Source organism: Falco biarmicus, chromosome Z (genome assembly GCF_023638135.1).
Source record: "Falco biarmicus isolate bFalBia1 chromosome Z, bFalBia1.pri, whole genome shotgun sequence".
In the NCBI taxonomy this organism is placed as follows: Eukaryota; Metazoa; Chordata; class Aves; order Falconiformes; family Falconidae; genus Falco; species Falco biarmicus.
Window position 1 is genome coordinate 50938772 of NC_079311.1, and position 25546 is coordinate 50964317.

Sequence of the window (25546 nt, forward strand, 5' to 3'; positions counted from 1 at the left end):
CATAAGAGGTGGAAGGTGTTTAAATGGAGATACCTGTTTATTGTAGCAAGCTTGTGACGAATCATGTGGACAGTTTGGGAACACAAGGCTAAAAGTTTTAACACTTTACAGTATACATCAAGTTTTACTTACAGCTATATATATGCTTATAACTATGTCTATTTCTCAGATACTTAACTTTGGAACTATACAGCTGTGCTTGAAAAGTGGTAGTTTTTTTGAATCTCAGTCAACTACTTCTTTCTGTCCTCTAAACCCAAGTGCTTTTCTCCACAAGTATCCTTGTAATAAAGTAATCCTTAGTGTATAGTATTATCCTTCTAGTGGTTGGAAACAATGTGATGCTTGAATTTTGCCCCCAAACTGTGACTTGACTTCCTTGATTTGCTCCTCATTTCATGCTTTCTTGGTAAATCTTCCAGGCTTAAACTGGAGCTATGCAGTGCTGCCCATAGAAAGACCCAAACTTAATCAAGAAATTGTCTTGCTCATTTTCTTTGCCTACCTGCTGTGAACACTTTGTAGCCTCTTGGTTTTGCAGTGTGCACTGGACCCTGATCACATTGCCTTGTAGGGAAAGCTGCAGTAATAGTAAAAAGAATTGGTTTCTTTTGGTATTACTTCCTGCTCTTGCAGGATGTGCCAGATTGCCATTTTAGCACCAGTGAATCCCTGCTTTCATAAGGTATCTGAAGTTACTATGTTTCTAGTTTGAAGGAGAACATGGATAAAGAGTTTCAGAGTTTCTGAAGTAGAGTTGAGAGGTAAGATAATGTATTCCAGATGTGCATTTTTCTGCTTCAGAATATGGAAAGATGCGGATCCCCTCAGCACAGTGGGAAGGACTTCATTAATAAGGGACAGATTCTTTCTGATATTGCAGAATGAGTCTGTATACCTTCTTGCTTTTTTCTTTGTGACTGTTTAGGAGAGATGCTCTGTGGGTGGCTGAGGCAGTTGTGAACCTTAAGTGAGGTGTATGTTACCAGTCATTCTAACAAGGTGAAAATCGGGGTATAAACAAGCTTGTCTAATACTTTGTTTCGCAGCAGGAATCAGTAACTTCATTAAGCAGTGCTCTGCATTGCTTGTGTAGCATGTCAGACATTCCGAATACATTTCCAATTGGAAAGACACAACATACTGTCAAGAGATACTTTCAGACTGCTTTCCTAGTCTGGCAGCTTTTCTGCAGGGTAGTCCTTTCCACCTTTTGAGTTCTGTTCAGATACTTCATTCAACTTCAGTGGCAGATCCTACACAGATGCTTTCTGTGAACTGGTCAGGTTCTGTCTTGTAGCCATTGGCTTGTTCTTTGCTATTTTTTCCCCCCTGTTGCTTTGTTTTAAAAAAAACCTTTTTCTGCAAGTTGTATTGAAAATCGGCTCCTATAAGTGAGGCTTGAAATTACTAGAAAAAGAAACTGCTCTTAGTAGGAATGTTCAAACTGGAATATTGTGTCCAGTTGTGGGCTTCTCAGTACAGGAGACACGGACATACTGGAGAGAGTCCCATGAAGGGCCACAAAGATGATGGAGCATAACATCTCTGCTCTGAGGAAAGCCTGAGAGAGCTTAAACTATTCAACCCTGGGGGGGCTCAGGAGAGATCCATCAGTGTATACAATACATGAAGGGAGGGGGAAGAGAGATGGAGCCAGGCTTTTTTCAGTGGTGCTTAGTGACAGGACCAGAGGCAGTGGGCACAAGCTGAAATACTGGAGGTTCCCTCTGAAAATGAGCAGGTGGGTTTTATTGCTATGAAGGTGGGTGAGCATGTGTGGCATATGATGCTAGAGACATACCCACAAGCATGGGCACAGGTTGCTCAGGGAGGCTGTAGAGTCTCCATCTGTGGAGATAGTCAAAAGCCATCTGGAAATGGTTCTGGTTGGCCAGCTCTGGGTGTCACTGCTTGAGCAGAAGGGTTGAACCAGGTTGAATTACAGAATGAAGTAATACAGTAAACTTGCACAAATTTCCTTCTGAATTTTAACTCTAACTTTAGAAAGCCTTTCTTTTGATAGACTTCTCTTTCTAGCCTGTGCTGTGCATTGTTAAAAAGTTGGAGTAAATTACAGAATGGTTGGGGTTGGAAGGGACCCCTGGAGATGATCTAGTCCAACGCCCTGGTAAAGCAGGTTCTCCTAGAGCAGGTTGCGCAGTCATGTCCAGGTGGGTTTGGAATGTCTCCAGAGAAGAAGACTACACAGCCTTTCTGGGCAGCCTGTTCCAGTGCTGTGTCACCCTCGAGTTCTTCCTCATATTCAGATGGAACTTGTGTTTCAGTTTCTGCCCATTGCCCCTTGTCTTGTCAGCTGTCACGGCTGAAAAGAGCCTGGCCTTATCCTCTTTAACACCCACACTTAGATAATGGTATGCATTCATAAGATCTCCCCTCAGTCGTCTTTTCTCCAGGCTAAACAGGCCCATCTCTCTCAGCCTTGCCTCATAAGGGAGATGCTCTAGTACCCTTATCTTGGTAGGCCTCCACTGGCCTATTTCTAGCGGGTCTGTGCCTCTCTTGAACTAGGGAGCCCAGAACTGGGCCCAGCACTTCAGGTGTGGCCTCACCAGGGCAGAGTAGAGGGGCAGGATAACATTCCTTGACCTGCTGGCCATGCTTCTCCTGATGCGCCACAGGATCCCATTGGCCGCCTTGGCCACCAGGCCCCACTGCTGACTCAGGGGCAGCTTGCTGTCCTCCAGGACTCCCAGGCCCTTTCCCGCAGAGCTGCCTCCCAGCAGGTCAGCCCCAGCCCGTGCTGGTGTGTGGGATTATTCCTCCCCGGGTGCAGGACCCTACACTTGCCTTTGTTACATAAAGTTCCTCTCCATCCAGCTCTCCAGCCTGTCCAGGTCTCGCTGAACAGCAGCACAGCCTACTGGTGTACCAGCCACTCCTCCCAGTTTTGTGTCATCAGCAACCATGCTGAGGGGACAGTCTGTCCCTTCATCCAGGTCACTGGTGGATGAATTGAACAGGACTGGACCCAGTGCTGACCCCTGGGGAGCACCATGGCTACAGGCCTCCGGCCAGACTGTGCTGCTGATCACAGCCCTTAATCACATCTGCCAGCACTCGCAGCACTCGGGAGTGCATCCCTTTGGGGCCTGTGGATTTGTGGGTGTCAGGTTTGCTTAAGTGAGCTCTAATGTGATCTTCCTCAACCAAAGGAAAAACTTCCTTTCTCCAGACTTCCTCTCTTACCTCCAGAGCAACTGGAGGGTTAGTCTTGAAGCAAAGGCGGCATTCAGTAACTTCTTGCCTTCTCAGTGTCCTTCATCACCAGGGCACCCACCTCATTCAGCAGTGGGCCCATGTTTTCCCTAGTCATCCTTTTCCTGCTGATGTACTTGGAGCCTTGTTTTTGATCTCCCTTACCAGATTTAATTCCAAATGAACCTTAGCCTTCCATGTTGCCTCCCTGTGGTTCTGAACACATCCCTATATTCCTCCCAAGTGGCCTGTCCCCTCTTCCACATCCTGTAAACCTTATTCTTTTGTTTGAGGTTGCCAGAAATTCCTTGCTCATCTATGCAAGCCTCCTACCTCCTTTGCTTGATTTCTTATTCATATGGATGCATTGATCTTGAGCTTGGAGAAAGTGATGCTTGACTACTAGCCAGCTTTCTTGGACTCCCCTACCTTCTAAGGCCCTAACCCGTGGGATTCTTCCAAGTAGGTCCTTGAAGAGGCTGAAGTTAGCTTTCCTGAAGTCCAAGGTTGCAGTCCTCCTTGTTGTCATACTTCCTCCACTTGGGATGCTGAACTCTGCCATCTCATGATCACTGCAGCCAAGGCTGCCCCTGATTTTCACACCTCCAAAGTCTTCCTTTGTTTATGAGTACAAGGTCCAGCAGCATGCCTCACCTCATTGGCATCACCACCTGCATCAAAATATTATTGTCAATGCGCTGCAGGAACCTTCTGGACTGCGTGTGCCTACCCATGTTGTCTTTGCAGGGACATAAAGCTAAATCAAGGCCTTAGTCAGCATTTAGCCAGCTCTTGTTACTTGTGGGCAGTTCTTGTTGGTGCTGAAGGAACACATATGCAGCTGACTGGCTTTGACAGTCTGTAAAATTGGGATCTAAAACAGAGTAAGTGTTACTTCATGTGAAATAGAACTGCCGATAAGGGTATGTTTCAGAGATAGCTTTACTATCTTTGTCAGGTTAATCAGTCAGGGATCTTCCATGGTTTTTCACAAAGCACTACTTTTTGGGTTTAATTCTTAGAATGTCAATATTATGTCAGTGTTCCACCAAAGATTATAGATGAGATGGAGGAACATCCCACTTTTCCAAGAATAAGAAAATTGTAGTGTGATGTTTGGTTTTTGTTTTGATTTTACTTTTTTCAGCTTATGTGCTGAAATTAGCTTTATTTATTCAGTACTTTGCAGGATAACATACAGTTCACAATGATGACACTTGAGGTACTTTAAAGTTCTTGTTGGTTTCCTTGATGTTTTGACTATGTGGCAGTTTTCCTGTTCATGAAGATGTTGCTTTAGCATCCTATTCTCAAAGTGGAGAAACAATTACGTACAGCTTCTCACTTCTAGTAAAAAGGGAAGGATGCTTATCTGCTTGATAACAGTCTCTGTGGCTATCTTGATTAACAGCTAAGGGTTTTCTGAGGGGTTGGGCTTCTGTATATTTTGATTGGGGAAGGAAGTTTTAAGACTGCTTGATGCAGGTATTTAGTCAGTTTTACTGGGAGTTTATGGGGAAGCTGATACCTGTTTTAAGGGTAGCAGAGTGGTTGAAATTGGCTTCTGAGGCCTTCCTTCCCATCTTTGCCAGAGGGGTATGGTAAGGCAACAGAACCACTCGTGCTGGGGGCTTTGGCACAGTTTACCCATTTCACATAAGCTTTTGTTACTGATTCTGGTAACATGAAAAAACAAATGTGTAGGAGAAAACACAGCAGCTTCCCTCCAGCCAACTCTGCTCACTAGTCACCAGTCCCTTTGTTGCACATGGCAGTTGGTCCCTTGGGTGAGGAGATGGCAGTGCAGGAGACTGATGCTACTGTGTAGGGGTTACTTTGCTTCTGCTGTTCCTCCTTTCTTACTCAGTTGCTCAGGTGTGGGCTTCTCTGTGGGCTGCCAACCCTTCTGTCCCTGCTCAGGCAATTCCTCTGGAATGGAGCCTGGCTTGGGTGACCCCTTGGGTGCCTCCTGCCTTGGCATCTCAGTTGGCTCAGTGTCCCTCATGCCCTGCACAGGCATCGTGTCTGTGTCAGCAGCCCCTTCTGCAGCACCTTCAGCCCTTCTCAGGCAGGTGCTTCTCTCCTCAGTGATTCCCTTCCCACAGTGGTGGTGTGAAGGCGCTGTGCATTCCTGGCGGGCAGGTTTGGGGGTGTGTGGTGTGTGTGGCTCCGTTTGCCTGTTGCTGAGCCAGCTGGAACCGGTTTTGACCAGCTCAGGGCAATCCTAGGCTGGGTTCCACACAGGTGGCTGGCAGTAGGTGCTGACACCTGCCTGATCTTCTCCCACACACTACACCAGGGAAAATGGCAGTGTAGGCAGCAAGTGATCTCAAAAATGAAGTAGTTGTTTATGAAGACTGAGAGGAAAGGTAGGTAACATAAACAGTGTCTTGCCAGTATGCTTTTCTAACTATATATTAGTATATAACAGCCTATTAATATGTTGCAGCATTCAGTACACATTGGTGAGTGGAAAAGATTTTTTTTTTAGCGAGGTCTGAGATGAATGAATGTAGTTGAAGATATTTCTTCCATCTCTATATTTGATCCACATGCAATTCATTGGGTTTAGAAAATATTCTTAAGAGTTAAGTGAAGCACAGTTACTGGACAGTAGCAGGGAAGACAGTTCAGTTGTCAGAGCCTTAAAAATTCAAGGGGAGTAGATAATTTCGTGTTTGGCTACACAGCAGGTAAGGTCAGAGGGGATTGGGTAATCAGATGGAAAAGTTGGCAAAGTCGGGCTTTTACTCTGGATACAGTAATGATATTAAAGGGACAGACTTGTCAGCTATTCATATAGAGGAATTCACTTGCATGTTTCCCCCCCTGTTCTTTTACTGGGCATATTTTGCCTTGATAAGTTCTTCCGAGAGCTGCTTTTTCTGTTTAACTGCCAGAACTGGCTGGAATGTTCTGAAAGCATTATTTATACTTTGCAGATGTTGCTTGTAAATGCTAGTAAGGGAGGTGGAGGGCAGAAGGGAGCTTGTGGCTTGGGCTTAAATCCAAACCCACTTCCTCAGTGCGGGGAAAAAATTAAGAGTCAGGGGCATTCTGCCAGCTTTGTTTGAAGGAGGTAATGGTGAAGATTGAGAACGTGATACATAATGTAATGGAATAAAAGAGTAATTTTAGCTTTACTTTCTGTATTTCCATGTTTCAGACTTGATGTCTCTAGCTTTTATCATGATCTCTTTTCTGCTCATGTTTTCAGGAACAGGTAGTTGGCTCATTTAAGATTGTCTCATGTAAAAAAGCATTTCTTGACCATAGCATCACAAGTTTTATTTGACCGAACCCAATTTTTTAAAATTATACATAAGAGAAAACTTAAATTGCACTATTTCTAGTGTGAAAAGAAGTTACAGCATTAGAGCTTGGAAATTTGATAATGATGATGCAATTTAAATAGAAAAATGGAAAGTAATGAAATAAGATATGTTGTAATATTATTGTAGTTCTGCTAAGGGGTTCCTTAGCATGATGCTTCCTTCAGTAATGTACCGGTGGTAGAACACTTCTCAGTGTCATTATTGTAGCTCAGGAGGAGATTTGGATCTCATTTTTGATGTTTTTGTATTGAAGTCCCATCCATCTGTTAACGCTACCATCAAGGAAGCTGTTCAAGAAGGTGGTCAGGAGCCTGCTGGAAGAAGTGAAGAAAAAGCAGTAGCTAAAAGAAGAAAGCCTACTGTCCGGAAAGTAAGTGACTGAATGTTTTGTTTTTAAAGTCAAAACTGTGTTGCATTGCCAGTGTTCAAAAAAAATCTAGAATGTTGACATGAACACTTAAAAGTGTTCAGGTAATAGTGATACAGTGAAAAAGTGTAGTGTGTAGTTACATTATCATGAACACAAAGTGAAATTTTAAGATCCACTATGGTATGTTGCTGGTTTTTAACCTGTTCTGACAACCATCAACAATCATGTACTGGAAAAAGTGGCCCTGCCTTAGGCTTTTAGATGTGTACCTAAAAATTGTGTCCAAGACAAAGTATTCAGAGTAAAAACCAGCCTGATGGTTATTAGTGTGTTCTCTTTTCACTATGAAATACTTCTAAATGTGTTCTTTTACTCTATATTGACTCTTTTTACAGTTACACTCTAAACAGGATAGTTACTTAACTACAGTACCTGGAGTGGAAGAGAAGGAGCTGGGTACTTCTAAGGAAGATGATCTAACTTCTGAAAAAAACAGTAAAGAAGTATGTGAAAGCTTTTTCTGAGTACCAAAGAACATATTAATACAATGTGTATCTGTTACGAAGAAGCTATAGTTAATACTACTGTAAGAGTCTCAGATGCTGTTTAATTATATAAAACTTACGTATTCACTTATGTTTATGCCTCTCTTTGAAACTAACAGGAATTGAAGCTTTCATCTTAGGAACCTTTTAGTATGGCTTGTCTATAAGATCAATTAAAACAGGTGTAACAGTGTGGGTTTTATCACTTTGTATTGCAAATGTACTTTTTTAAAGGACTAGAGAAAGAGTTTAGACTAAAACATACCTTTATTTAAAAGTATTATTTATTTAGTACTTATTTCTTACCTTCCAGAAGCAAATCCTGATTACTAGGTAATAATGACTTTAATAATTTAAAAGCAGGAGGTGTCTTCATACATATTATGGGGTTCTTGTCTAAATTGTATGCCAGAGGCTTCAGTTGTGGAAAATACTTAGAATCATTAAAAATATATTTTTGTAAAGACTCTTAGCACCATTTGTAACCTTGACAGGATGTGGTGAAAACGAGTGATGATTCTATTCCTAAAGTTCCTAGAAGAGGAAGAAAAAGAAAGGTAACAGTATGTTCCTTTAATTATTTTTATTACCTATATATAATATAAAAGAAAACATAAATTATATATATGGATTGTAAATATCCATATAAGTATTTTATTTTATATATAATTTATTTAATTACTTCACCTCACTGGAATTTTTGGATGTGATATTGGATATTGTTTTCTTTAATGACAGATTATGTGTAAGCTGTGTTTGATACTCTCCTCCCCCATTTCAAATGGCTGAAAGATTTGGAGGAATGGAGGTTTTCCTAGAGGATGCTTTACAAGTTTTAATTCTGTTTGAACTTAACCAGTTCCCATCTTTTCCCAAACACTCCATTGCCAAGTAGAAAAAACTAAGAGATAAACTGTTGCTAGACCACTGACAAAGTAGTCTGTTCTGAAGCTCTGAAAAAGTTTAACATGTTTGTCATACTGAACTAACACCTGAAATACTCCCTCTTCTTGTAAGGTTGTGATTTTGTGGTCTTTTTAACCTGGGAAAAAATGGACTTCCTCTGAAAGAAGCAGTTTCACCTGCTTGCTCAGCATGCTCCAGCCTTACTGTTCATGTGGTCACACAGCAAGCCAGACTGGGGAACTGGCCCAACTGAAAACTAGTTTAAAGTGGGGTAGAGTTTAATTTTAATCTGAAACCATTTAATTTGTAACATTAGTGCTGATAGCAGGGATGGGATGAGTGCAGGGTAACTAACTTTAGTATGTTGTCACAGGTAAGCAACATGCTGAGTATCATTTGCTTAATGGAAAAGGGAGATAGTGCCTGGATGCTATTGCAGAAGTGACTTGAATATTTAAACCACATAATTTAAATAATACTTTATTTTTTAAAAATATGTAGACTTACATAGAAATCTAAAATAAAATTCAAAGAAAGCCTCCAGTCTGAAACAAGTTGAATGAATGTCTGTGACTATGCATAAAAGTGATTTCAGCTTGTAAACAAGAGAAGCCTCACAGATGGCACACAAAAAGATCTCATTCTTTGCATTTTCAAAAAACACTGAAATTGTATGGTTGTGGTGCATTTTTCTTTTTGTTCGAGGTGGGGTGTTTTTGGCATCAGAAGTCACTGCAGGCTTAAGATTTCCACTGTCACACTAGCTTCAGCTGACAGGCTTGTATTTGGCATGTGCTGTATGGGGCAAGGGATTTAATAAGAAATTTGCATTACTACAGGCCATTGCTGAACAGAAAAAAACATTGCAAGGGATTTGGTGTATGCCTGTGGGTCAGAAAAGAGTTGGATATGCAGTTACATGACTTCAAATATTTCTTACTTGCCTTTAAAAACATGGTGTTCTTTTTCCTAGGATTGTGAAAAAAGCACTCTAGCAGGTATTTTGTCTTCATTTAAGAAGACTTTCTGTAGGCTGATGAAAAGCACAGTATGAAAGGTGTGCTTCTACTGTGTTCTAGATTGGTCTCTAGTCTTTAAAATTGTCTTATTATAGGTGCCCACAAATAATACAAACAAGTACCTATTTATCTTTATAACTTCTCTGTTGCTGCTAGCTGATGCACCTGCATCCAGGATACTAAATCCAGTGAACATTTTCTCCGTTTGGGATTTTTTTCTCAGTTCTTGTTTTCATGCATGTATGGATATGGGATGTTTCTGTAGGGAGATGTGTTGTTTCATCAGGATTTTCTTTTGTGATAAGTTCTATCTGTCTTTACAACCAAACTCCATAAAATGACTATGTAGATGGGGGGTCATTATGTTCAGTTAGTGCAACATACCTTTTTTCCTTGCCAGTAATTGGCTGTAGTGCTTTTTGGAGGCAGATGTTTTTCCGAGTAGCGCCATCTACTGGCTTAATACTGTCGCTGCCCCTAAAGGAAGGTACTTCACCTGGTGCGTGAAAGGTGATCAACAGAGTCGAGATACTTGTTTATTTCATGTGTGCGCCAAGATGGGTGCTGGGTAGTAAATCCACAAAGCTAGCACATCTTTTCCTGGTTTTAGGAGGTTTATTTACAGCAACTTTATATACTTCTCAAGTGGAGATGTTAGTCATTGTACATGATTTCCTGTAACTCCTTACATAGTTGTATATATAATACGCATGCTCCAGTGTTGGGGCTGCCTTTTCAAAGTTTCTGCTTCAGCAGAGGTTACTCTTACTATTATGTTGTAATGAGGATAAGTTACTTTCAGGTACTTTGTCTCAGCAATTGGTAGGTCTGAAAACGTATTTCTTACCCTAGTTCTACAACACTGACTCTACAGGGTCACTGTGTCTGTGTGTTAGCTTATGAGTTCCTTGGATTATTTAATATTCCTTCTTTGGCCATCTGTCATCACTTTGATGCAGCTAGGGGAGGTAATAGCATTTCAAAGAGTATTTCTATATGGGTGATGGGGTGTGTAGGGAAATATGAACTTAACCTGCTTAAAACTGGTTTTGGCATGCTGTTATGGTAATCCTAAAAATACTTACAAATAATGTTTTTCCTTTGTTGTACCAAGATGGTTTATTATTCTGAAGTTGAATGGGCTGGCTGAAATTACATGAAACTTTACTATGTGATGGTATGGAGAGAGTGAAATTAGTGGTATTTAAATACAAGCTGTTACTATATTTGGAAACATTTTTCATCTGTACAAGCAATAGCATAATAATGCATTTCTAGGAGCTTAAAACTGTTGTTTGAGAAAGTAATTGAGAGATTGGTGCCCTGTTTTTTCACTTACAAAAATCCATTCTTTAAATTAGGCTGTAAAACAAGCTGAAGCTGAGGAGGCAGCAGCAGTTCCTGTGCCAGTATCTCCAAAAGTAAGCCCCAAAAGAGGAACTGAGATATTGGTGCCCTGTGTTTTTTCACTTACAAAAATCCATTCTTTAAATTAGGCTGTAAAACAAGCTGAAGCTGAGGAGGCAGCAGCAGTTCCTGTGCCAGTGTCTCCAAAAGTAAGCCCCAAAAGAGGACGACCAGCAGGTAACTTGAAAAGGAGGATTTATTTTTTTTATCCCAGAAATGTCTTAGTAAAATTAGTCAGCTGTCTCTTTACTGCAAAGTGCTACTGGAGTGTTTTCTCATGCTAAATGTGGTCTTTGCTAATAGGTTGTAATGAGAAAACACCTCATGTCAAACTGACTAATTTATGACATAAATGGGTTTAAAGTGTTAGCATTAATGCTCAGTTTTCTAAGTATGACTCGTTGGTTTTGGGTACAAGTATCATCTTTAGAAAAACCTTCTTTATAGAATACCGCTGAAGTGCGGAGATGGGATATAACCTCTTTGTGCATTGTTGCTCCATAAAAGTTAATATTCATTAAAGGTCTGTAAAATACTTTGTGTTAGAGTATCCATAAAACATAAGGTAACTAGGGGGACACACAGCTTGTAGGTGGAGCTCAGAGAACAGTAAAAACAAAGCTGGAGAGACTTGCTTGAAAAGATATTTAAGGCAGTCTGTAGATTGAAATGAAAAGGAGATAGAAGTGCTTTTTTTAAGACGTATAATAAGAACCATTTGGTGATAGTTCTGCAATGCTTGCTTCAAAGTAGCAATGATCTAATTAATTGCAATTCTTGGGTAAGCTTGCAGATATTCTTGAATTGATTATTAGCTACTACTTAGTGCTGCGAGAACTGCCTTCCAAAGTACATTGTATGAGCATCTGGTCTAGAAACAATTTATACTCATCTGTATTGGCTGACCATTTGAAAATGACTTTTAGAAAGTGCAAGTACAGTTAACTAGGCTTGATTACCTTGGAAACTGAGGAAACAAAGAATTACTTCAGCTCCCCTTCTCCCTGCGCACCCCCCCCATTTCATTTTTATTTGTATTCATCAATATTTGTATGCGGTTTAGCTTATTTCACCTTCTGTAGAAAATACCTTTTTATAAGATGTACTATGCAGCATTTTCTGGTGTTGATATGATGCATGCATCTCTTGCTTAAGCACTCCATGCTAACATCAGCAAGAGTCCCAATACTTGAGTATTAGGTTTCCTAACCACATGTTCACTGTGGTATTGGGCAAGTATTTGGAGGATATAAATGCCAAGAAGGCAGATAACAGTATTTGTCTAGTCCCCTAATAATGTGATGAATCTGAGGAAGTGCAATTTTGCAGCATACTGTAGTGTGGTGGCAGAACTTCTGACAGTGATTTGTTATCAAGAAAAGTGATGGAAGCCCCATGATAAATCTAAAAATACTGTTAAGCAGAGTGGACAAATGTGGACACTAAATGGCTTCTTTCCATTCTCTTAATTTCAGACCTACTCATTCTCTAATTTGAGTCTTGTTCATACTAGTTATGCAACATGTGAAGCAAATTCTAACTGCACAGAGTGCAAAACCCACAAGAATTTATAGTTGGAGCCTGTGGCTAAAAAAACGAAAGTTTTTAATTAACCAATGAAAAATACTAACAGTTCAATTTTTCAAAGAGATCTTGATTGAAGTTTGGTATTCAATTAACACTTGATTTTTTTATGATAACAAAGTTAGTGTCTCTTTTGACTTTTAAGTGTAGCTTCTGTCTGAGGGAGAATCTTTCCTTATAGATGAGGAGCAGATGGTGATTGTGGACTAACCTTTTCTTTCTATATAAATACTAGCTTCTGAAGTAAAGGTTCCAAAACCAAGAGGGAGACCCAAGTCTGTGAAAGTATCTTGTCTTTCAGAGTGTGACTTGTAAGTTCTGTTTCTTAATATAAAGCTTCTTCATTGTAAACTGTGTTCCTTTTGTTAAGACTTCACAATTAATACTGAGTTCCTGACAGGGTTTTGCCCCTTGAATATTCAGTATGAGTTACTGTTTGTGTTGATGTTATTTATAGCTCAAGTGATAAATACAGAGTAACTCAAGGTAGCACATTTCTGGAACAAGAGACAGAAGATCTTAACCTTCCTAACTTGTAAAATCTGTGCAAAATTCTTTCTATAATTGTATACTGAGTGAAGAGGAAAAGACATTTACTAAGGGAGGAGACAAGATAAGACAAAATTAAAATGATTATTTTTGTAAAATTTTTTCAGAAGTCTTGTGATGAAATTCCAACACTATTTGTTTAACTTTATTTATAACCTCTTAGGGTCTTGTGTCAAGTCCTTAGTGGTTCTGGTAACTGAAGGAAAGCTGGGCATTGGTGTAGTTTTCTATAGATTAGCGGATGCATAACTTCAGCATATGTACACCTTAAGTATACTTCATAAAACTAATTTATGGTGTATGCACTCTTGGTCCAGCAGACAGATGTGTGCGGAAAACTTCTGAACATTAACTCCCTGGTTTTGGATCTCTGCACATATGTTAGTGTTAGCTTCATTAAGGCCTCCATGCTATCATTTCTTTTTTTGCATAGGTAGTGAGCTATAATTTTAGGAAAAGACTGATGGTTTTTTTCATGAGTCATTAAATAAACTGAGATTTAATGAATTCATAATTTTTAATATTCTGTGGCAAAAAAACCCAAATTCCTGAGTTAATGTGATATTTTAAACTCACTGTAGACAATTGATATGCCTAAACACTGGTCATATTTTAGTGTTAAGGAGGAGGAGAAGGCAAAGAAAAAAGGACCAGAAGAAAAGCCAAAAAAACAAGGAAAAAAAGATGAGGAAAGTCAGAAAGAAGAGGAGAAATCAAAGAAGGAATTTGACAAAAAGGAAGGAAAGAAAGAGGCTGAACCAAAAAGGAGAAATGCTGCAAAAGTGGGTTCTGCATCAGCTTCTGATTCTGAAGGTGATGGAGAAGAAAAAGGTGACAAGGTATAATCTTGTTTTTCTGATACATTTATTATAGAGGAAAGCAGAACCACTGCAGATCTGTCTTGAAGGTAATGATAGAACTTGGTAAAGGTCTGAGCCCTGTGGCTGACTAATACAGATTCATAGAATAAAGGATGTAGAACTTCATTTTGTCAAATAATTATTTCAGGAACTTTAGTATTTTTAAAGAAAAGCATCTTTTCTAAGACACTTTATTTGTTGAAAAGGATTTGAATATATTTAAAATTTAAATGTAACTTATTTTGATAATTTTTTTCGATTTCTGTTCCTTTGAACACAGACATTTTTTCCTTGGGTGTGTCTGAGAATTTGGCTTGAAATCAAGGTTTTGAAAGGTATAAAGCTGTCCCTAGCTAATTACTGGGAAGTCTTAATTTTGTTGGTGCTTAGGATATTTGCCTTCCCTTAGAAAAGAAGAAAGGGCTACAGAAATTCAGAACATAGCAATATTTGGAGGTTTTGTATTTAGTTGCAGGGAAAGCCAGCTCTTGTTGAATTGTTCTGTGAAGCAGTGTTGCTTCAAAGATATGTAGCATAGGTAAGTTCACCTGTTAACAGAAACAAAGATTTAATAATCTTGTTCTTCTTTCCAATCCAAAAATCTCATATAAAAACAGAAGAAAAGGGGAAGGACCTGCCTGAGCACTTACAGAAGATGTGCTTCAAGAGGCCAGCATGAAAGGGAAGGAACAGAAAGAAAGCGTAAGCAAGAGGAAGAAACAGTATCTGAACTGTGAGTATGTTTTAACATGTGTTGTACGCAAGTTGTAGGAGTACATTGAAACTAACAAGAGAAGACAATACCTGAAAAAATTCCAAACTGATTTGCAGTGTTCTGTTGTTCTCTCCCCCCACCCTTTTTTTTTTTTCTATTTTAATGTAAGTGGAGAGTAAAAAGCTCCTTTAAACTAATAGGTTCTGTTGTGGGAGGATGGGAAGAGTTGAACCTAGTAATTAAGTGATGTCAGTTTTCAGTGACTTAGAGATTCTAGCAGAAGACAGCTGGTGGGTTCTGTTTAGAAGTAACCTAAGAATATCCATATGAAAAGGGATCAGTGTGAAAAACTGTTCGGGACAGCCATACATTTTTCTGTCAGATTGAGAAGTGGTAGGACCTATCAATCCATGCTTATGGATTTTTTGATTGGGTTGTGGAATGCACAGGGTTACCTGGAAAACATTTCCTCCTCTGTCTGGCAGCTGGAGCTCAACCATCAGAAAAAAAGGAACAGATAAGAATTATTCTACTGTAGAGCTGCAAAGCCAGTTGAGTGATACCATGAGCAGTCTGCATTTGGAAGATAATTTATCAAATGAATCAAGCGTAAGAATGGAGAGAAGATTCTGCCAGAAACTGGGGGGGTGGGACAATAGGAAGAAAACTGACTCATTCTCAAGAACTATTCCGCAAATGAGCGAAGAAGCCACCACCACGAAAACGTGATGTTGCCATCCTCACAGTTGGTGGGAGGGCAGAAGAAAGGGAGAACAAGGTAAACATTCAGATGAAGAGGAGGATAAAGGTCCCCTTCACCTTTTTGTAACAACAAAATTCTAACTTTTTCACATTCATTAACAAGAATCATGTTTGGGGTGTTTATTTAAATCCTCTAGCCCTTTCTTCTCCTCTTCCTGTCACTCCTTCTCTGGAAACCTAATGTGATTACTCTACTTGCCTGTAGCAAACCTAAGTGTTTTCAGTTCCAGAGATATTAAATTGTCCTTAGCACCTTTGCAGCTCTGAAAATTGCACTCTTTAATAAATAAAAATTGGACTGTTTAATAAACATGGCATATGCTAAATGACTACAGAAATCAGTCATACATTGCTCTGGTTATAATCCAATCTCCTCTACTTTTAAATAGCGGTCGTATTTTATGCATTGGAGGGTAGGTTGAGCTTTGTTTCGGTAAGATAAAGAAGCAGTAGTTAATGAATGCATAATTTAATTATAGCTGATGACTAATACCACAAAACTCAATATTGATAAAACAAAAAACAGCTGCTTTTTGTGCTGTCCTTAGGTTCCTCTACTAATATACTGAGTATAGGCTGATACCATTTTTGGTTACTTTTCTCAGCAGCATAATTTCGATTTAACAAAGTAGCTAGAAAGACTAGAAATATTTACATTGAATAACAGTGCTTTGTACACAGTTCTGTGCATATACAAAGTGTACATGCACTGTTTGGACAGCATGAACTTGTGCTACAGAATAAAGTAGATTGTCTTAAGTACTTGAAAACTGTTGACTTGTAACTGGATGGAGTATGAAAGGAACATGGAAGACTATAGACATGCAGGCCTGGATGTTTTATGGATGCATACTGCTATGATAGGAAGATTAGTCACAGAATATTTGCTGCAATTGAGAGATAGGACACAGCTTGATGCAAGCAAATGTCACTTTAATTAGCCTAATGGCTTGTTACATCCTATTCTAATAGGTTCAAAAACTTGCTTATTCTATAACTACATGGCAACTTGTGCAAAGACCTCACACTAGCTATTTAGCAATTCTGCAATAGTTAAAGATAACAGTGTCTGCAGTTCTTGCACCAGGTCCTTGTGCAAGCTGACAAACACACCGCCTTATTCCTTGTATAGTCTCAACTTGATATTTAGTCCCTGTTTCTATACCCTTCAGTATTCCTCATGTCCCTTATCACCAGGGCTTGTGGCCCACAAGCTCGAGCACATTCCTTCCAACTGATTGTTACTTGAGGTCCTGCTTCCCAGGCCCCTCCTGCAAATATTGAATTGTGATATGCTGAAATATGCAAATTCTAAAATGAGGATTTGAAACCCTTCAAGGTAAGACAAGACTGAGGAATTGCTAAACTCACTGAATAGAGTTCAAAAGCTTGTTTGAAAGACTTCTGCCTGTCTTCATCCTGTAACTGAGAAAGAAAAAACTTTTGGTTTGTTTTTCTTGAGTCCCAGCTTTATTTTCAGTGATAACACTAGAGAAAGAGTGAAAGAACCAGGAGATTTAAATGAATTTGTAATAAATAGTCTTCCTTTATTACTCTTTGCTTTAAGGATATTTAAATTATCACTGATACATTTATGGCCAGTTGTAGGATTCTTTCACTGGTAAAATAATTATATGAGAAGATAAGTAATGTAGGAACTGATTATGACCAATTGGTCTGTTATAGCTGAAATTGAAATAGCTAGAGTCCAAAATAAATTCACTAAGTGTTTATTATGGCAGGAAAGCAAAAAAAAAAAGCACTGGGCGGCTGGGGAGTCGCAGCTCCATCCAGGCTGGCAAATTCTGACAAGTAACACAGCCCTTTTAATCTCAGCTTCAAGGCCGGTTTAAGCAAACAGTTATGCTCTCAATCCCGTAGCAAGAAGCTGTACATTACAAACTAAACTATTTTTACAGTGAAGTCTAGACAAAGACAAAAGTTGTCATAGTAACTTGAGATTATGGTTTAACACTGGTCTTGAGGAGGTACATCTCCAGCCTCATGGTTAACGGTTAACTCTTTTCTCACCAGACAAAACATTCTCAGATCTGTTACGGCAAGATCATTCCTTTTGTTAAAAGCCCATTTGATCAGTGAATTACCCTTAGTTACTTATTACAATTCCCCCCCTTCTTTTATTTATAAGTGATTTGCTGGTCAAATCTAAACAATGCCTCACAAGCTGCGTCTAATTCAGGACTTTCATTTGGTATAATTTTCATTTCCATTTCTGATTGTTTCATTACCATTAGCTGCACTTTTTTAACCTGTTTTTAACAAAAGTTATAATTCTATTGATGGTGCAGGGTCCAAAAGTCAGAGTCAGTAACATCATTGTAAGGAAAATTACAATAACTTTTTCCTGGGTTTGAGTTTGGACAAAAGTAATGAGGCCACTGGTGAAGACATGGTTGTGTGGGCACTAAATCACAGAGATCTACCAAGAAACTTGAAGCACCGGCCGTAACATTAATTCTCAATGTAACAGGACCCTCCCATCGACCTAAGGTCCAATTGAAGGGTTGATGTTCATTTTCTAAAGTCGTGGTAATTAATATTATCAGGATAACAGCCTTCATTTTCCCCACTGTTAGTACGTCTCTGCCTTTCCTCATCTACTGTGTTGCAGAGAGCATCGGGATATCAGTGTCTTCTCGGCAGCAGCAGGTAGTCTTCAGGGGAATTTGCTGTTATCCTGCAATAATTTTCAAGGTCTAAAGAGTTAGTTATTTCTCAGATACATTTCCACCTGTTCAGTTGTTGTGCCCGTTTCCAGGATCTTATAGTACACTGTCCTAAAACTCTATACCAGTCTGTTTCATATACTTCCCAAAGTTCAGGTACTGACAGTTCCCATCCACAAAATAATTTACAAATTCTGTTTGAGCCCATTGTTCCCTGGTAGGTGTCAGATTATTGCGACATTTCATACAATAAGGTTGTCTCTTAATTGAAACACAAGACCACTTTTTATCACAATTTAAACATTGGCAAACAACCCAGCATAAGTGTCCGGAAGTGGGGTGTTTTAAACAGGGTATTCCATGGATGTCTCCTATACCGGATGATTCAGGTATACCTGTCTCTGCCTCACAGCAAAAGGGAAAAACCTGAGCAGTTCCTGTCAGTTTATATGGTCCGGCTCCCCCCTGTTTGATCAGGTATTTGTTCTTCACTCCAGGGTGCAAAATATACCTTTTGTAGGGTAATTCCAGGTGGTATTTGGAACCATTGATATAAACTATTTCTTATTTCCCTTCTGGAGGGGTTCATTTACCAGCCTCGGTTTTCCTTATCTTCATTTGGAGGTCTCCTGGTTCCAACGTCACAGTCCACGTCTCTGGGAGGATAGGTCCCTTAATTCTGCTGGCGTGAGTCCATCCTTTTTCCGCTGTTCATACAGCTGTACCCGTAGTAAGTAGAACAACAAAAGGCCCTTCCCAAGGGTGTTAGAGAAGTTTCTTTCCACGTTTTTATCAATACCTGGTCTCCAGGTTGAATTCGGTGTATGGAAATATCCAAGGGAGGACTTTGTACTATCAAACCCTTCTTTCTTAATTCCTGTCTCCTTTTTGTGAGTTCTAAAATATATTCTGTTATGCTTCATGCTGAGGACTCAATTTTAATTTCATCAAGGGCTCGGTAACCTTAGGGGTCCCCAGCAAACAGAGCCCCTGACCCCCCTAATCTTCTTTAAAAGACTTTTTCATCCATGCTCCTTTTTTGACAATTCCTTTGTAAATGCCCCCTCTTGTGGCAATAGAAACACTCTACATCTTGTGAGCGGAATTCCTTTCTTCTAGGATTTTCTGGGCCCTTCCGGGACCTTTCTCCTCTCCTATCCAAATTTTTTCCTTCTCTTACAGCTGCCATCGAGGTTTTAGCCTGTCCCTTCTGACTCTCTCCTTCCCTTCCCACATACACTTTTTGGGCTTGTTGCTATAGTTCATCTAACCCTTTTTCCTGCCAATCTTCTATTTTTCTCTAATTTTTTCCTTATGTCGATCCAAGATTTAGCCACAAACTGAGTTTTCAGCAGGGCTTGACCCACTTGACTATCAGGGTCTAGTCCAGAATATAGCTGGAAACCCCTTCTCAGCCTTTCTAGCCACCTGGTGGGGGTTTCATCTTTTTTCTGTTGTTCGTTGAAGGCTTTATTTTGTCCTCTGGGTACAGAATCGTGAAATCCCTGAATTATCATATGCCGGAGATCGACCATATTATTTCTATGTGCGGGATCTTGATTGTCCCAATTGGGCCGCTGTAAGGGCCATTTTAAATCTCCGGCTGGGCCATGTGGATGTCCCCAATCCCAATGTCTCATGCCTGCCGTTCTGATCATCCCTCGTTCTTCATTTGCAAACAATATCTTTAAAATAGCCTCCATCTCGTCCCAAGTATAAATATTAGGGCTGAGGGATTGATTAAAACGTTCTGCTGCCCCTAATGGGTCTTCTAACAAGCGTCCCATTTCTTTCTTAAATTCTCTCACATCCCCAGAGTTGAGGGGTACAGATACAAATCCGACTCCGGGTTGTGGTCCCCCCATAGCAGTCTCCCTTAATGGATATAATAGATTTTCCTCCCTCCTTTCTCTAGTTTGACTTCTAGTTGTTATTTGATCAGAAGGGGCCTCTTCCTCAGGTTGGGGGGGTGCTGTTGGAGGAGGATCAGGACCCTGTAGTGATGGAGGAGGGGGAATATAGGGTGGGGGAGACACTGGAAGTTCGTCTTCCTCCTGCCTTTTCTTCCTATCCTTTTTCTTTTCTTTTAATGGGAACAAATTGGTGGTCTGGGCTGTACCCAGGATCCATAAAAAGGCATATTCACTCCCCTCCTTATTAAATGGCTGTTTATCGTTAACATACATATTCAGTTGTTGACATATCCAATCCTCAAGGGATCCAAAAGTAGGGCAATGTAAATCCTTTCCTATTTGTTTTCCTCCCCCTACTTCCATACAATAATGGATCATTTTTTCCCTGGACTTCCCCTTTTGAGAAGGGAAGGCGTCCCAGTGTTGAATCATTAGGCCTAACGGGCTATCTTGGGGTATATCAGGGAGCCCACCCCCACCCCCTATCTCCTGCATGGAACCAGGCGCCTTACTCTTTTTCTGGCCCATCTTCCGAGAGTGCCACCTTTCACACAAAATTCACTCACTTCCCTCTGTTCGTGGCCCACGCCCTCGCGGACAATGGGAACTGCACTACAAGGAGGCCCACGCTCGCTTCGCCCGGTGGACTACTAAGTCCGGTGGATGTCTCAGTCACTCGCACTCCGGGTACCCAATCCCCGACCGAATGGAACCGCAATATACTCACTCACTCACGAGTCTTTGTCCGGCTCTTTGTGCACAAAAATTACGGGGAACTCACCGAGAACTGCAGTATCTTCTTTCTCTTTTCTTTTTTGCTTTCCTCTCTCAGTTTGGAAAATCCAGGTGAGCTAAGTCGGAATCTCCTCCGGGACCATCCAAAGATGGGGCGCCCTCCCAGAGTTGAAGTCCGAGTTGGCTGTCTGGATCCGAGTCACGGCACCAAATTTGTTATAGTTGAAATTGAAATAGCTAGAGTCCGAAATAAATTCACAAAGTATTTATTAAGGCAGGAAAGCAAAAAAACCAGCGCTGTGCAGCCGGGGAGTCACAGCTCCATCCAGGCTGGCAAATTCCGACAAGTAACACAGCCCTTTTAATCTCAGCTTCAAGGCCGGTTTAAGCAAACAGTTATGCTCTCAATCCTGTAGCAAGAAGCTGTACATTACAAACTAAACTATTTTTACACTAAAGTCTAGACGAAGACAAAGTTGTCATAGTAACTTGAGATTATGGTTTAACATTGGTCTTGAGAAGGTACATCTCCAACCTCATGGTTAACGGTTAACTCTTTTCTCACCAGACAAAACATTCTCAGATCTGTTACAGCAAGATCATTCCTTTTGTTAAAAACCCCTTTGATCAGCAAATTACCCTTAGTTACTTATTACAGATCTCTCCATAATTCCCTGTGGTAATATTAACTAGTTTTACTCTTTTTGTCATCATAATAAGAATATTTTCTTTCTCCTTAAGTTCGTTCTGTACAATGCCAGTTTACCAATTTGTACATGCAACCAAAACAGAATACAGTTTGGAAATGTGACTTGTTTTTGAAATCCTTTAATCTGCTGCTTCTAGGGAAGACTGTCGGTATGCAGGATTTACCTGCAGTATCTCGGCTAACTAATTTTGTTAATTTAGTTTAGTCTTTGAAAACCAGAGTTTGGCTCTGTGGTTTTTGCATGCTAATATTTTACTGAGATATACCTCAAAACACCATTCTGTGAAAAGTTGGGGGTGGGGGGTGGGGCGGCGGGGCGGGGGGAGGGGGGGGGGGGAAGACTGAAGAACAGAATTAACAGCATTGTAAAAACACTTTTAACATTCTTTATAGGCAGAGTAAGGAAGAAGGTAAGAAAACAGAAGTTAAGAAGATGGAGAAGAAGAGAGGTTAGTTGAAAGACGCTAAATGGTATTTTCAGTAATCTTAAATTTTGAACAGGATTAACTGCTTGGATAACATAATTCACTGCTAAAGGTGGCTGTGTGGTCTCTGTTAGATATGTTTGAGCCATGACTGCTTGCTCCAGGTCTGTGAAACAGCACGTTCTTGCTCTTCTGTGTTCTTTCTTCAGTGTGTTAGAACAGGTCTTTGCTGTTCCCATTTTACTGTCATTCAAGCTTTTAAACCTCGATCATCCCTTCTGTTTGTGAACAAACCCCAAAAGCTCTTACTCTCTGAAGTGAATCACTTTTGTTCTTCCCTTCATTTTCCTTTCTGTCTTCTCGTAACACAGTCTGAGGGACCTCTTGAAAGCAGTTGGATACTATCTCTTACTAAGCAGGAGGCCTGCTAAGCAAGAGGCTTGTTCTTCCTTAGCAAGAGGCTTAGATTCAGATTACTGTGATCTTGTCTATTAACCCACACTTGCAAACTGACCTTCATAGGGATAAGTCATTCCTTTTTTAGTACTCCCATCTTTAAGGGCAATCCAAACCAGTGACTGTAGTATAGTACAGCTCCGGGGGGGGGGGGGCGTGGACTCCAACCAACCTAGTGTTGGCAGGGGAAAAAAGTAATTACCTAAACCCATCCAAGTTGGATTGGACTTGAAGGAAGCCATTTGCTTGCAGTTATTGTTCAGAATATGTACTACTTGCTTAGGGAAAAGTCCAAACAGGCATTTGGCAGGTGAATTAGAGATGGACATGTTCATTCATCTTGCACATCAGCTGGAGTATGTGTACTGGGAACACTTTATTTGGATGAATTTGGACTATAACTTGAATGATGTCTGATTTACTGAAAACAAAACCCATCAATATCCAGTTGTCCTGTCATTAAAGATTTTTCAGCTTTGTAAGTGTTAGTATTTATTGAAACTTCCTTCTAACCTGGCCCACAAGTAGACAGTGACAGGTGACAGCTGTATGCTGAAGTAGAAAATTCTTTTCCATTTGTAACTCCTAAGGAGAAAACTATGTAGGCTTCTGATAGTGCCCGATTTTGCATACTTCTGGTAGTAAGCCCTGTGGTGTATTTGTGTGCAGCTGCATAATGAACTAATGTAGAGTGCCTGCCCATGTTTTCCTGTGTGAAGTTCAGATTTGTAGAAAGGTTTCCAAAAAAACAAACCTGATGTGACTCTCAAATACTCATGCATATTGTTTTTAATCTTCAGAAACATCAATGGATTCTAGGCTTCAAAGGATACATGCAGAAATTAAGAACTCCCTGAAAATTGATAATCTTGTAAGTATATTTTTTAAAAACTTATACATGTATGTAATTCCAGTAGGAAGTACTTGGCATAGGTGTTTGTAATTAATTTTCTGAGAATTAATGGATTTTTTCAGTTTGAAACATAACTCCTGCTTAAATGAGGTTACAATGGACATAAAAAGATCAGTGTTGGCCAGTAAAACTGGTCTTGTTTGAAAATACTTCATTATGAACTATTTACCAGAAGCATTCAGACAGAATTCCGTTAAATGAAGCTTCTATGCCAGGTCAGCCTGAGCCTTGCAGAAGCACCAGAAGGTCACAGTAAGTGCAGTAGTGGCAGAGTCCCTGATGCAAGGGATGGAGGCCCCCATCTCCTGACCCTGCTCATTGTCAAGGGAAGTCTGCTCCTTGCTGGGAGCTCAGATTTGGAATGTTACTGACAAGTGGTTGAGGCTTGTCTGGCCTTAAGACTATTTATCAACTACTGCTGCTTTTATATGTGGAGCACCAATGACATGGTCAGGGGAGACCTGCAAAGTATCAAGCATGACTGTGACTCTGAGCGTGATGGCCAGGGTATGGGAACCGAGGTGGTGGTCCCTTTCTTGAGGAAAGGACTTGTAAAGGAATGGGTAAGACTCCTAGGAGGTGGCAACATCCACCCAAAAGTAGTGCTGCCAAGAGGCTGGCTGACCTGGTTAGAGTGTTAAACAAGGAACAGCAGCAGAGGAGAAAGTGAGGAAGTGGTGGAGCAGGATGGCAGTCAAATGATGGAGGGTGATGTAAGCAGAATTGGCGTTGTAATCAACAGAACAGGACTGAAGTGGCATCACCACAAGCATATGCACAGAAGTGAGGAAGTGCTGGCAGCACAGCATTATGGGGAAAGCTCTCGTAACCTTTCTGCAAAGTGAGCACAACTGGGTGCCTTTTTGAAGTGGCTGTACACTAATGCATAAACGTGGTGAACAAACCAGAGGAACTGGACATCTGTCTGCAGTTGCAGGGCTGTGGTTTGGGATAGTTCATAGGACTGGAGCATTGCCATGTGTGTATTACCGGCTCTTTAGGACTAAAGATAGGTGCTGGGAAGACAAGTTTTGGGTAACTCTTTGTGTGAGACCGGTGGGAATGTGTGGAGCTCTTCACTGGGACAGATGATAAGCCAACTGAGAGTTTATGGGTCAGGATTTTTGGGCAGACAAGTATGGGTGACATCAGAGGATATCTACTGCACATCACCTTATCAGGCAGAAGCAGAGAGTGAAGTCAGTCATCTGAAGGCAATCCAGAGACACCTCTTGCTCAAAGGCTGTGGTCCTCACTGGAGGCTTGACCCATCCTGGTATCTGCTGAAGGGACAACATGGGGATTATACAGCAATCCAGGAAGCTTCTGGAGTGTGATAACTTCCTAACACAGGTGATCAAGAGAGCTGACAAGGGAAGACATCCTGTCAGGCCTGATTCTTATAAACGGGGAAGATCTGATTAGGGATATGAAGGTCAGGGGCAACACTGGCTTCAGTGATTGAAATGGTGGGGTTCAGGATCCTGGTAGGAGGGAGCAGGGAAAAAAGGGTCACAGACCTAGAGTCGGGAGAGTAGACTCTGGCCTCTACAGAGGCCTTTGCCCAAGGGCTCTAGCTTAGAAGAATCTCTGGAGACACCAGTCTGGAGAGGAGGGTCCAAGAGAACTGGTTTACTTCTGGAGATGACCTCATTCTCAAGATTGATTCATCTTGACAAGGGGGAAAATAACCAAACTTGGTGGGAGGGCTGCATGGATAGACAAGTAGCTCCTGACTATAGCCGGGACAAAAGAAGGAAGCATATAAAGGAAGTGGAAGCAGGGACAGGTGACCTGGGAGGAAAATGCTAACACTGTCAAGCATGGAGGGATGTGCTTAGCGAAGCCAGAACCCACTTGGAGTTAAATCCAGAGAGAGATATGAAGGACAACAAAGCTTATTCAAATACCTCATCAGCAAAAGGTGCAGAACAGGGTGAGGAAATCTAGTGAAAAGCATGAGATGGCAAAGGTACTTAATGCCTTCTTGACCTCAGTTTGCTCATACGATTCCTTTCAGGAATCCTAGGTCCCTAAGACCAGTGGAAAGTCCAGAACAGGGAAGACTTGGTGCTCAGTGGAAAAGGATCAGATTCAGGAACATGTAAACAAAGTGGGACTTGATATGAAGTATACCAGAGTGCAGAGGGAGCTGGATGATGTCATTGTGCATCCACTCCATTTTATTTTTGAAAAGTCATGGTCATAAGGGAGAGGTTCCCAAGGACTGGAAGAAAACAGATGTCCCCCTCGTCTTCCAGAGGGAGGATCTGGGAAACTGCAGGCCAGTCAGCCTCACATAGATCCCTAGGGAGGTGATGGACCAAATCTTCATGGAAGTTGTTTACAGTAATATGAAGGACAGTAAAGTATCTGGAAGTTCTTGGCATGGGTTCATGAAGAGGAAATCATGCCTGATCAGACTGACATCCTTCTG

The 25546-nt window shown here is 40.7% G+C and overlaps 1 protein-coding gene across 4 annotated transcripts in view; it reads left to right on the forward strand.

Moving 5' to 3' along the window:
- The window catches only part of PSIP1 (PC4 and SRSF1 interacting protein 1), a 40466-nt gene that overhangs the window by 4959 nt on the left and 9961 nt on the right, over positions 1-25546 (forward strand). For all 4 annotated transcript variants that reach the window (XM_056324885.1, XM_056324884.1, XM_056324887.1 and 1 more), the window contains exons 5-14: positions 6808-6924; positions 7320-7427; positions 7964-8026; positions 10756-10815; positions 10891-10978; positions 12621-12696; positions 13551-13773; positions 14412-14527; positions 21709-21764; positions 22997-23067. In XM_056324885.1, coding sequence (XP_056180860.1) covers positions 6808-6924; positions 7320-7427; positions 7964-8026; positions 10756-10815; positions 10891-10978; positions 12621-12696; positions 13551-13773; positions 14412-14527; positions 21709-21764; positions 22997-23067 — 978 coding nt within the window. The remainder of the gene's footprint in view (positions 1-6807; positions 6925-7319; positions 7428-7963; positions 8027-10755; positions 10816-10890; positions 10979-12620; positions 12697-13550; positions 13774-14411; positions 14528-21708; positions 21765-22996; positions 23068-25546) is intronic.